The sequence below is a fragment of the Haliotis rubra genome, unplaced genomic scaffold (assembly GCF_003918875.1).
Source record: "Haliotis rubra isolate DU_JTF1 unplaced genomic scaffold, ASM391887v1 Scf443, whole genome shotgun sequence".
Taxonomy (NCBI): domain Eukaryota; kingdom Metazoa; phylum Mollusca; class Gastropoda; order Lepetellida; family Haliotidae; genus Haliotis; species Haliotis rubra.
In genome coordinates this window covers 738,540-752,533 of record NW_025767128.1, presented here as the reverse complement: position 1 = coordinate 752,533, position 13,994 = coordinate 738,540, and the positions used below count along the sequence as shown (strand labels likewise).

General features: G+C 39.0%; 3 protein-coding genes across 3 annotated transcripts in view; 1 reads left to right on the top strand and 2 right to left on the bottom strand.

Moving 5' to 3' along the window:
• The window catches only part of LOC124289577 (adhesion G-protein coupled receptor F3-like), a 155,478-nt gene that overhangs the window by 95,504 nt on the left and 45,980 nt on the right, over nucleotides 1-13,994 (top strand). The window lies entirely within an intron of this gene.
• LOC124289571 (plasma alpha-L-fucosidase-like) lies at nucleotides 1,413-2,769 on the bottom strand. Its single transcript, XM_046726137.1, has 2 exons — nucleotides 2,593-2,769; nucleotides 1,413-1,668 (listed from the first exon to the last, which is right to left on the bottom strand). The coding sequence occupies exons 1-2, from the start codon at nucleotides 2,712-2,714 to the stop codon at nucleotides 1,413-1,415; spliced, it is 378 nt and encodes a 125-aa protein (XP_046582093.1). The 5' UTR covers nucleotides 2,715-2,769.
• LOC124289570 (alpha-L-fucosidase-like) lies at nucleotides 2,750-12,368 on the bottom strand. Its single transcript, XM_046726136.1, has 10 exons — nucleotides 11,992-12,368; nucleotides 11,387-11,493; nucleotides 10,872-11,002; nucleotides 10,343-10,476; nucleotides 9,486-9,583; nucleotides 7,500-7,632; nucleotides 6,435-6,605; nucleotides 5,778-5,818; nucleotides 4,319-4,449; nucleotides 2,750-2,755 (listed from the first exon to the last, which is right to left on the bottom strand). The coding sequence occupies exons 1-10, from the start codon at nucleotides 12,366-12,368 to the stop codon at nucleotides 2,750-2,752; spliced, it is 1,329 nt and encodes a 442-aa protein (XP_046582092.1).

Below are 13,994 nucleotides of genomic sequence, written 5' to 3'. Positions count from 1 at the left end.
CGTAAAACCAAACTTAGTCAGCTGTCGTCCCAACATTTTAGCTGACGAGATTATGCGATAGTGACAGTCATTGGTTTTTGCCGTCGGCGTTATATCTGCGGGAGGGATCCTACTATCTGCAAGGTGCGTTCAAGGCTGCGTTGACTGGTGTATGGGTTCAAGTAGTTCAACATTTAACCTTACACACCAGATGAAGATTGAAGCTGATACGAAAGTGCATACGTCTTCAAAATAATTTCTCAGCTTTGTTAGACTCACACGTCTGTCTGCGAATGGTTTGCATAATAGTTAATAATAAATTCTTCTTTAAAACTTTTGCAAAATCTGTCCAATCCTGTCTGCGGTAGTTGTTCTTCCTTAAGTCTATATAATTAGCATGTTTCTTTCCCAGTTCTCAACACAATCTGTCAGAACTAGCTTGGTGCTGAGAATGAGTGATGAAGCTTCCGAGATATATTTCATCATGTTATGTCGTAATCGGGCTGGAATCTAAAGATGCCCAGTTGGGTTGATAGCTAACTTCTAAATGTACCTGGTTTTGTTACGCGCTGGATCAAATAGTTACTAATAGTAGTGGTCAGGAAAACTGTATGGGATAGAGGGGTGGCCATTTCAACAGTGGTAACATTTATTATGGATGTTGAGACATAGCTCTGGCCCAACAGTTATCATGTATGGATATGTTGTTGTAATGTCGGTCAAGATCTTGATTGTTTTCTCTGTGACCTATGTGTTATGTGGCCTTGATGTGGGCTGACCTTGTCCTGTAGAAGGTGGAACAATTCAAACAGGGATTGGTGACAAGGGGCAGATGTGTCTTAGATTTCAGTGCTTCACACTTCTCGTCCATTGATAACATTATTCCTCATATTTGATACTTGGCTTGCAGATAACCCATTAACAAAATTGTTGAAATATCGTCTGGAGACTAGAAATTGTTTGTGAATGATGAGGTCAATAAATGCACACAGGTGACATGTTATGCCAATGGTACAAAACATCATATCATTTAATGTTTTGAGACTCGCCGTTTTATGCCTGGAGAAAAAAGTTCATAGCTGCAATAATTTCACGAGTCAAATACAACATTATGTTACACTTATCAAGTTGCCAGTGTTGGCACTAAAGAGAGGCTGTTGCAGATCCCCATAGAGAGAACTGAATCACAGTTAAACCATGATTTCGCTAATCTCTAACATTTAATCTATAAAATGAAGAAACATTGCCAACATTAGGTTACATATACTATTTATTGCAAGACAGACGTTCCTTGTTGAAAGGGAACCGATTTATACAATATGTTAATACCATTAAACCTCTTTTTAAAACAAAACAAAAACACAGACAAAACCCAAACAAACGTGTAATAAGTACTTATGTTAAATCTCTCAAGTATGAACATTTCATGAGGCTTAGTTTTGAACATTGGTGATGTTGAACACCCATGCCCACTTGCACGGCAGAGCGTTTGCTGGAATGGCCGGAATGTTGATGTTGATGCCTTGACCTGTAGCTTTTGTGTAGCTGAATGTCCCAGGGTAGCCAAGTAGACTGACCACAGAGTTGACATTAGGGATAGGGCGGATCAGCTGGAAGGTCCCTACGTTGGGCCAGCTCATGGCGGTTGCGTAGATGTCTTTTTCTTGTCCATTTGTCCTTGAGGTGTACCTGAACATGGTTCAACATTGAAGCTAAAGCAACAAGACCCCTTCCATTCTCATAAGACATCTGTGCATTGTTGACTGTACTATTCTGACCCTATCATGAGCATTGTAAATGCGTTGGGAATGAATAGTAGGAATACCTGGTGTTCGCAACCATGGAATAAGTCACAACATATACAGTTAATCAAAACATATTTTACAAGTGAAAAATACTGTACTGCATTGGACATCATTTCTGATCACCTGAATCATAACCTGACCACAATGCTATCGTTTAATTTTCTTTCTGGTAAAATGGATAGAATTATCATTAAAACGGCCCATGTTATTAGAAATGAACGGGCCACTGTAACTTGATAATGTCAACAAAATGCTTGACGACGGGCCATTATCAAGCCCGTTGTTAGTTGACGTCATAAGTAGCTCAGCTCATTATTGACCATATTTCTGACTCACATTCGTCACATGTACCTGTGCCAATTATGCACCTTCTTGCCGGTACCAACCATAACAATTGTACCATAAATTACAAGATACAGCAATGATAACATCGACTGGAACACTAACGTTGTTGAGTACTGACAAAAATGGCGGCTGGTAGTATGGGCAAAGGTCAAGGTCGAATGTCGTCACTCTCAATAGTGCCGTCGCCGTTTTGTTCTATGACGTTTCCATATTTGTAAAAGGTGTTTCAGTGACCTCCGTCGTTTGCTGTTCGCAGTAAATGCTTCAAAACCGATGCCGTTGTTTTTATTCTTATTTTATGAGAAATTCTATCCATTTTAGTTATATCGTCGGGCAGTTAATGAAAGACCTAGGGCTTCTACAAATGATAATGCCCTGAAAAATAGCGTTACCCTTATATGGAAATCAGTGTGGAAAGCTCGGTTGTACCCCAAGTTGTGAAAGGTAGACAGCAAATGCTTACCATATTTCGGGTATCACGGTTTCATTCTGGTAGGTCCAGGGTCTTGTTTCATAGATGCCTTCACCATTGACCTTGAGCCACTCGCCCATCTGCTTCAGCCTCTCCTCAGCTGACAACACCATAGGCAGTTGGTCCAACGTTCATGAGTAGATTACTGTTACAACTGGAACAGAAGAGACAATGTTCATGACAACGTAGGGTTGTTTGATCGTGAACAGCATGGAAGGTTAATGCTATGTCTCCAAGACTGCATGTATACATCATGTATTGAAATATTACCACATGTATAAAGCTGACTGCTCACATTTCTCATGGAAGACAACGGCTTCAAGAAGAGGAATTATGTGACAATGCTGAATGATATATAGGACATACATTTTAAAATGACAGTCGTTTGTAAGATCGCTCAAGATCATCAGTTATGAGCAGCCCCATGACAATGGTTGACAAAAACTATTTCTGTCTCGCACAATTAATAAGAAGGACGAAATATTCATATACTGCAACCATTATTGGTGTGGAAACTGGTTTACCTGACAGTTTTAGCTAGACTTTCAATGAGTTCCTCTATGGTCAGGTAGTCTGATAGGGGAGCATTACGTCGGAAGCCCCATGACCTCTTGTCTATTGTCATAGCATTCACCCACGTCAGTCAAATCAGAATGCATTATCACCTGTATACAATGAGAGCTAATAGAGTTTGGCTTGCAGTTAGGTTCGTCTGAGGGTATAAGACAGTAACTTAATGTACATGTTTAACTACATTTGCACCTTCTTATTCTTCCTAGTTCAGATATGACTCGGAATGCTGCTTTCTAATAGGGTGAGGGAATGAGAGGCTAAACTATAGTAAATAGCTTCACGACATTTTTTTTTTAAAACGTGCCTGAGTTTTGAGCTGGCAAACCAGCAGTTGGTGGTGTAATGAACACCAACCCAACAGCAATGCTGTGTTTAGCCACGTGAAGATGCAGGTAAGAGCTCGTCTGCAGCAATGCCCATTTGGTTGGTGCATGTCATCTTATGTTAATTGCAGGACATGTCCAGCTTGAGCCGTTTAGCAGCAAGCAACATTTCTGCTTCATACAGTAACATCTTCCTACCAACAGAATTTATGTTTGTTCACGTACCAGGATTGTATCTGTCTCCACAAGTATGTACCCCTCCGTGGGTACAGAGGCACCCTATACCCAACCGGTCATTGGTCACTACTTTATCCTTGATTGGGCTGGAATGTATACGACGTCATTTTGAGATTTGAACACTTACGTGTTGTAGGGCATGTAACCCCTGTCCATGTGCTCACATATATTTCCTACCTTTGTTGAACATTTGCCAATGCTGATCATGGGCTTGTGAGTGACAAGAGAATAAATCTTGTAACTAGTATTGTGATTCATTCAGGCAATATACAGAACACCTAAATATTTCGGCCATTTCACAAATTGATTCTATCATCTCTCAATTCACATAAAAGATTGACCATAAATCTATATAGTAAGACTGACTTGGAAACATTACAATAGTCTCGCCATGCAAGGAATATATATTGATTTTCATTTTGTTGTAATGCTATAATTTTCAGCCACTGGGTGATGCAATTTGGTATCAAACTTTGGCTTTATATTATGACAAATTACACGGGCAGATATTTGTCATTTTCTAAAATGAAAATGTTTACAAAACACTTTTTACAAATTGAGTGTAGCAATAGGCCGACAATTACATCAACAAATCTCCTTGTTGTGAAATTGTTCTCTTTGTCCTGGAGATAGAGAGGGTGGAACCACTCGTACAGCACATGGTACAGACCGAACCTTAAGTCCGTCTTGGTGCGGACTGCCTGTGCCAATTCAGCTGAAACAATGGAAAATGTGTTTGTCAGAGTCTGGAGAAATTTTCGTGTCTCAACTGATTTATGAGTTAAAAAATTCATTGGACTTTGGACTTTCTATTTTTATAGCTATATCTTATACAGCTGACATCGTCGTATAGCTCGTACAGCTTGTATACTTCCCTTTGGCAATTAAATCAGATGGTTTTAAAATTAGGTTCAAGGGAAAAATACACACAGGGATTAAAATAATTCAGACAAACCATCAAATAGAAAAGTAATTTTAGCATTCATTACCGACTATATTCCTTTTGGGCCCAGCAACCATTGAATTCCAACTGAAGGACACATTGCTCGGCCAGTGACAGAAACCCTCGCAGTGTTTACTCACGAAAACTGTGTACCTTGGGAAATCATACCGAGTGAGCGATTAGTGCTTATTAACATCATGAATGGTTTGCCAGCTCCACTCAGCGCATAAACACTGTAATATTCTTGATGTTATGAAGATGTACATTATATGCAAATGAGATGTTCATCCGTAACGAATGGTGAAATCGGAGTCATTGATACTTTTTGTGTGTTAATTCTTTATCCTAAACTCTGGCACCATTGCTTTGTCTGAGCCCCCAGACAGCGGAGGCCGATTAGGCAGTAGTCACGTCAACCTACCTGACTTATGATTCATATATTAAATCCATCACATTTCACAATGTCTGAAACCACTTATTAAATTTCAATTGATCATATATTATCGGCAGAATTAAAATTATAAACTATTTTTCGCAATGCTATTGAAAACAACGATTCTCGGACACATGCTTCGGCAGCGGGTCCACAATAACATTGTCAAAGAGCAAAGTCACGATGTTTCGAGGAAATCATTAAATAATTTCAATAAACTTTTGAATAAAATCAACAATAGCATTCATAAAAGTTGTCCAACGTACATATAAAATTACTATTTCCATCTTTTTGTTCGATCATGTAATGTCAAGTCAAGTCACTGACAAGCGACATCTTGGCTTTCGCCGCCTCAATCTTCACGCTCGGACATGATGTTTAATGCAAAAATATATGCATCAAGCATTTTTGTCATAGGTCATAACCTAGAACGATACGTCGAATAAGTTCCATAATTTACGTATAGGTTGCGATTTCTTGCTTAAAATGTTCAGAATAGCATTATTTTACCCAAAACCTAAATCTAAAAGTTTTCGTTTACGAGGACGGTATCCATTGCCGTTATATGATTGGCTGCCTTAGGTTACGCATCTGATAAAACCGCTTCTTACAACTCTCTATTGACCTTGACTGAGATACAGAACCATTAGAAGCACTCAATAACTACCAAAGAGAGGGACAGGGGGTTGTGTCCCATGAACCAGGCATCTGCAAGGTTTGTGAAATGTATAAAGTTTACTTGTGAAATACCTAGTAAACCCTGTATGATCACAGATGTGTAAATGTCTGTGTGACACTTTGCCAGCCAAGGTATGTAATGTCTAAAGTATCTGCTAAACTGGTGTGCCTGTCATTATTTGCCGGCCAAAACATGACATGCAGAGAATACCGTCCATAGTCCTTTCATGCTTGTGTTATTATTCTGACCAGCCAATGCCATGTATATGCTGGTGTGACTCTGTTAGTCTGGGCCAGTCAAGGTGTGGAGTATATAAGGTACCTACTAAACTTCTGGTGTGACTGTGTCATTCTGTGCCACCCAAGGTGTGGAGTATATAAGGTACCTACCAAACTCCTGGTGTGACTGTGTCATTCTGGACCACCCAAGGTGTGGGATATATAAAGTACCAACCAAACTCCTGGTGTGACTGTGTCATTCTGGGCCACCCAAGGTGTGGAATATATAAAGTACCTACCAAACTCCTGGTGTGACTGTGTCATTCTGGGCCAGTCAAGGTGTGGAATATATAAAGTACCCACCAAACTCCTGGTGTGACTGTGTCATTCTGGGACACCCAAGGTGTAGAATAGACAAAGTACCTACCTAACTCCTGGAGTGATTGTGTCATTCTGAGCCACCCAAGGTTTGGAGGCGTAGATGGCCTCTCCATTCACCTTCAACCATTCTCCCATCTGTCGCAGTCTCTCTTCATAGATTGGACTGATCATGTCATATTTGGTTGGCCCCACATTAATCAGCATGTTCCCTCCACAGCTGTAAATGAAAGAAACAGCATGAAACACTATTTGATAACTGGTATGATCATGATACATGTTAGGTCACAGGTAGGACAGCTTTCTAATTCATTGTGCAGAGTCACATCCCTCACATAGGTACATAGGTTCATGTTTGCCAGATCTAAGCCATACTATTAGCCTAAGGCCTTTGGATATTCCTCCCCCAAATGGATTATTTGAATTAAGACAGTAAGTTCAACCAGAAATCTTCAGAAAAGATTTGATTTACAGCGTATAAGATCGCAGTTCCACAACAATCATCAACAAACAATACATGGAAAGTAACAAAATGTGTTTAGGTATGTTGCCGAACAAGGTATTTATTCCAGTAAATAGTGTATCCTATAACACAACACAATGAGTCATGCTTGCAGTAGCTTTGGGCTACTCTGGAGTTCCTTCTATATGATGCTGCTCGAAATGCACGTTTGTTTCACTGTACCTCTGTTACATCAACTCTTCAATACAGCAGTGACATGGACTATGGGGTCAAGGAGCCTCGAGGCACTATATTGCTTAGGGTGTGTATCGCGGTTGTTTTTGTACCACTGTACCATCAGCAGTAAACGATGCTCATGTTGTCAACCACTTGTTTCATGTTGGCCATTACACATTTTAGTACGAGCTTTTCAATGTACATACATACTGGTTAGAATTGGTTTTCAGCAACCCATGCTTGTCGTAAGAGCAGATAATCGGGTTCGCTGACTTGGTTGACACATGTCGTATCTCAGTTGCGTAGATCAATTCACATGCTGTTGGTCACTGGATTGTCTGATCCAGACTCGATTATTTACAGACAGCCGCCATATAGCTGAATTATTGGTGAGTGCGGCGTTAAACTACAATTTTTTTTAAATAATTTACTTACCTGACAGTTTCAGCCAGCACTGCTATAATCTCATCACTGGTCAGAAAATCTTCCAGTACAGCCTCTCGACGAAATCCCCAAGATTTCTTGTCAATTGTCATTGCATCCTCCCACTTCCTTGGCTGAAGTACTCCTTTAAGATGTTAAAATATTTAACTGGATTGTCACATCCCATAACTCTTACATGTGCAACAACGTCATTTGATAATCGCTTATCACACAATATTCTGAACTTAAGCTGATTCACAGAGCTTTCAGAATATAGTGAATTCTTTGATCAATTGGAATTCAGTGATCCCCATCGACATACACTGATACATTGAAACTGAATTGCAAATATACAACATGAAGGCTAGAGAATGAAACCTCACTGATGATACCTGAGATCGTGAAAAGAGTCCTGCCCTTTCGTTGGCATCCTCTACTCACAGTGTGGTTAAACAAGAAATCAATTTCTTTTCTTTGACTTTTCTATTTCATATGATCAATGTTAGCTCCATGTGAGGTAATAATTGGAAGAGACTGGCCTTAATTATATCGTTTCTTACAGTGAGAATGATGGAGTGTAGCCTGGAGGTGTTCACTTATCACTTATCACAATGAAGGCATATGTTCGAGTACCCGAATGTGTATAGTGTGTTTAACCATTTCCGATGTTATTGCTTAATGTAGGTTACACATACTTACTAACTCACTCATTGACGTTTTATTTATTTTAGTACCTGGATTGTATCTGTCATGACATGTCAAGAACCCCCCATGGTGACAATGGTCCCCATTTCCCCATCTGTCATTGGTGACGACCTTCTCCTTCACTGGGTTGCAACAAGACCATATTTAAGAGATGAAATGTATAAAATGGTTAGAGCTTGATGCCGTATTGTCTCGAGTCCAGTTCGTTTGCCATGAGTTATACCCAGACTATATGAATACCATTGCCTATACAAGAATCCCAAAATGATAAAAGCTATGAATGATATATTTGCAAAAGTTGAACAGAACAGAGAGACGTTCTATTATCAAGCAATTCTTCTTAAATTCACTTGCCTAATTTCTTGGAAGATACCAAAAGAGGTCTCTATTGTTAAATCCACGTTGACACCGAGCAGCTGGATAAATGCATGTACAACAAGTAGTTGTTACAAGTGGTGGTCTATTGGAGCTTTTTATGTATCAAATGTTGGTCTGTTGTGGTAACCATAAACAGACTGAATGAACCTAATTTCTTAAATGATAATAATGTCATTTTCAGTTTCAGTTTCACTGACAGTTTCAGCCAGCACTGCTATAATCTCATCACTGGTCAGAAAATCTTCCAGTACAGCCTCTCGACGAAATCCCCAAGATTTCTTGTCAATTGTCATTGCATCCTCCCACTTCCTTGGCTGAAGTACTCCTTTAAGATGTTAAAATATTTAACTGGATTGTAACATCCCATAACTCTTACATGTGCAACAACGTCATTTGATAATCGCTTATCACACAATATTCTGAACTTAAGCTGATTCACAGAGCTTTCAGAATATAGTGAATTCTTTGATCAATTGGAATTCAGTGATCCCCATCGACATACACTGATACATTGAAACTGAATTGCAAATATACAACATGAAGGCTAGAGAATGAAACCTCACTGATGATACCTGAGATCGTGAAAAGAGTCCTGCCCTTTCGTTGGCATCCTCTACTCACAGTGTGGTTAAACAAGAAATCAATTTCTTTTCTTTGACTTTTCTATTTCATATGATCAATGTTAGCTCCATGTGAGGGTAATAATTGGAAGAGACTGGCCTTAATTATATCGTTTCTTACAGTGAGAATGATGGAGTGTAGCCTGGAGGTGTTCACTTATCACTTATCACAATGAAGGCATATGTTCGAGTACCCGAATGTGTATAGTGTGTTTAACCATTTCCGATGTTATTGCTTAATGTAGGTTACACATACTTACTAACTCACTCATTGACGTTTTATTTATTTTAGTACCTGGATTGTATCTGTCATGACATGTCAAGAACCCCCCATGGTGACAATGGTCCCCATTTCCCCATCTGTCATTGGTGACGACCTTCTCCTTCACTGGGTTGCAACAAGACCATATTTAAGAGATGAAATGTATAAAATGGTTAGAGCTTGATGCCGTATTGTCTCGAGTCCAGTTCGTTTGCCATGAGTTATACCCAGACTATATGAATACCATTGCCTATACAAGAATCCCAAAATGATAAAAGCTATGAATGATATATTTGCAAAAGTTGAACAGAACAGAGAGACGTTCTATTATCAAGCAATTCTTCTTAAATTCACTTGCCTAATTTCTTGGAAGATACCAAAAGAGGTCTCTATTGTTAAATCCACGTTGACACCGAGCAGCTGGATAAATGCATGTACAACAAGTAGTTGTTACAAGTGGTGGTCTATTGGAGCTTTTTATGTATCAAATGTTGGTCTGTTGTGGTAACCATAAACAGACTGAATGAACCTAATTTCTTAAATGATAATAATGTCACACCAAATGACTGCACCAAATTGTTAACTATCAACCCTGTAATTTCCGCTTTCAGTGTATTTACACAAAGACACAGACTAACGCTGAGTCTCTGAATACATGTATATGTAATTTTGATTGTAACAAACAAACCCATTTAAATTGAAATGAAGCCCTATGGAGACCACAGGTTCAGAACCTGAACCTGATAAAATCTAGACTTGCTTTATTTGAGGCTTTAACAATGCAGGGAGTGCTTGTCTGTAGGGAAAAACATTATGGGTCCAGGACTGTGTGACAGACAAAAAAGACCCAAAGTAAAAGGGTACAATGTTTTACCACCGCAACCGTATACCTGTCATTGTAGAGCCAGGCCAGAAACTCCTTGGACTCCCAGTAGGTGTCTGGAGCCAGCGGGTCGCCATCGGACCACACAATGTCCGGCTTGTAGGTGTTCACAAGCTCGTACAGCTCAGGCATGGTCTTTTCCTGAAATTGATTTGATTTTCATGATAAATTGTGACATTGTAAACTCTGCAAGATCAATACGATTAATGTTCTGTTGGTTCCACAGGACAACTTTAACAAATCAATTACTGAACCTGGTCAAGTGACCACACCAGCTGAACATTTTGTTCTGTGTCTTAGATGTATGAAGCTCCATATAACCCAGTAAGTTTCAGCTTTTGCAGGAGGATATCTAGCATTGACTTCAGCCTTGCAGAAAGGCAACTTTTACCTTTCCTGCAGGACAAAGTGTGGGTTTACGCCACTGGCTATGGGGATGGTGGGCTGCATCACAAATGGATTAAGTACCATGTACCCAAACCATCATTTTCAAACTGAACTAACCTACCAAACTTACACTTTCATTCATTGCTGACCTTAGCAAACCTGTTGGTGGTGTAGTTTTTGGCCTTGTCCTGTAGAAAGAGTGGGTGGAACCACTCATACAGGGAATGGTACAGGCCGAGGCGCAGATCTGTCTTGGATCTCAGTGATTGAGACATCTCACCTTTTGTTAACACAAGGACTCATATTATACACTTGGTTTTAAAGATAATCTATTTTCAAATTTAACACAAATTCGTTGAAATAAAAATATGTGTGTAAAGTTTACTTGTTTCGCGTTGAAATCAGAAAAAAATAAATGACCAAAACGCCCGGCTTGGAGTACACTGCTTCCTTGCCAAATTGATTGACTTCTCTTTGAATTCTTAAAGAAAAATAACACATCTTCATAACATTAAAATGTTATTTCAAATTTGCGAAACTTTGTCGGTAAAACTGCAGAATATGACATAAAAAAACAAGTGAGTTAAACTATCACTAACTAACATTAATAGATTTGTACAATGAAATATTCTTTAGGTTAAAATCAGCTTTAACGTATAGTTACCGACAAGGTCTCTCTTGGGGCCAACCATCATTGAGTTCCAGTTGAAACTGACGTTAGTTGGCCAGTTGCAAAACCCTCCATGATGTTTAGTTATAAACACAATATATCTGGAAACAACATCAACTGGGGTGACATATATAATTCATGATTGAGTATTAAGTAGATGTTAGGCTAAAATATGAAACACATTGCCCCTTTACCCATTACTGTTTCATTAGGGATTGTTTGACAACCTGATATGAATTATTAACATTGTACTCAATATAAAATGCTTGTTGAATCGCCTCACGATGTGCATGTACTGGGTGTATTTTGATCACACATATTCTGCATATTTCTGAATAAGCATTTTTAAAGCAAACTCATTTATCCTTTTCTGTGTGAGGATTTAATCATCCTAGCCTTTTTATCCAAAGGTTTTGTAGAAACATATCCATGTCGATTTGTGTTACACATAAACACCCTCGCTCAGTCACTCACCAAATAACGTACACTCTCATCACTCTCATGCCACTCACTAACTCGGGCTGCCATGAAGCTATTAAAAGATTTATTACTGCAGCAATTACAACATAGGCTCACTCAGTGAATTAATGTCAACATACTTAGCTCCAGAAGCCGCAAACAGTTCAGCCCAAGCCTCAGCATCATAAAACTCTGCCATGAAGTCACTTGCAAAGTCAGCATAGGTGAAGCCAGGTCTATAGTTTTCCTTCATGTACTGCACATACATTGGATTTTTGTCTTCTTGCCATCGTTCCCAAAACCACTCGCTTCCAAAACTTGGTACTGAAAACAGTGCCCATGACACAAAGATTCCAATTTTGGCTTCATCATACCATGTTGGTAATGGCCTAGAATTAGAATCTAGAGACTCCCATGTTGGGTCAAAGCGGATCTCAGTCTCCTTCTTGTTTGCTGAACGTCCATCTGCTGTTGTTGATACAGCTAGGAATATGAGGACTAGCGTCTTTGTGTCCATTGTTGAGGTCGGTGTGTTTGTGATCATGTTTCAAAGTCTCTTTATGGACAAAATGAAGTCAAGGACAGTTGATTATAACAGATATCTATATTTTCAAGGTGAAAGGCTAGATGATAATGAATGCACTCGCCACGTTTCTTATGTGTCCGTATTGTCATAGCTGAAATGTACAGACATGTATTGACACTGCATTTGTTCAAGAGTGTCCAGTCTTTCACCGTGGTGCCATTTAGTATTCACTGCCATTATTACACTGAAATCGTCTTCATGCTCAGTTTGTAACCGTACACAACATGCTTGTTCCTTTTATTCTTTTCAACAACAACACAAACGTATATTGTCCATGATTAGTGTCCTAAGTCCGTTTCCCCTCAAATGCATTCTTGGCTCTGAAACCATTTTGTGGCTCTGAAGGAGTAGGACGTATTGAAACGTGGCATGAATGTTTCTTTCTATGATGACATCATCATATTTTCATTCTATAATTTATGTGATATTTTGGAGAAATAATATTTTATACCTCAGTGGAATGTTTCTGTGAATTGTGACAAAATAGTTTCAAGTCAAATGCCATATTATAATCAAAGGTAGAATACTTTCATTCATTCAGGCTGTCAATATTTATTCAAAGTAATCATTTTTTGTTATGCTTATGTTTAAGTTGTCTGTAAATTTTATTTTATACGATCGAATGATTATGAGCGTGATGTAGAAATATAAGTAAAAAATCGATGACAGTTCTCATTCATCGATTTTAGTTTTAGTCAATCTCAGGCTAGGCAATATGAATACCGATGACGGTAGTGCGCTAGTAGACTTGGCCTATTTGTATTGTAGGCAATGGTATCAAACATGGTGTCTCAGTGGAGTTTGAAATGATCCCACGTCCATCATATCAAGTGTGGAAAGTACCGACAAGGCCTTTACTGTTATTACCCGGATAAGCCGACTTTTGAAATCTTCGAACATAATCACACATCAGGAATGCGAATTCAAATGTTAACAATATGTTTAAACATTTCAACCCCGTCTGACTTGCTAGAAATCCTACCATGACAGGCCATACATGTTAAGAGACAAACCGGAAGAAGGCAGTTACAAATATCGTATTGTACATACAATCAATTAAAGTCTTAGACATTTTACGACAAATACAATCTCCACAGATGAGTTAAGATATCAGCAGCTGCCTTGCATTTTTACATCAGATTTGCAGTTTCAAATCACTATATCCAGTTAATTTGAATCTGGTTAATGTCACTATCTACTATGACCAATGTAGATTTAGGAAATGACAAGGACATCCTATACATCATACCTCAGTTGCGGGAACAATGACACTCACGGTGCAATGTGAGTGGTTTTACGACTGCAATCATTTCCATGATCATAATGCGTCACTGCTAAAAGCAAAGTCGACGGTCCAAAGTCTACGTTGTATGCGTGATGGTCCACTTGTCGTGGGTCTGTTACACGTTGATGGGCGGGGACGAGGTACGCTGTGTTAGTCGAGACCAGGAAGTGAAAACGAAGTCTGTCACGGGTACATGGTCTACACGAAAACGCTCTGCATAGATTGAAAATAATTTTTCATAGACACATTTTGTATAATATTTCGAAACAATG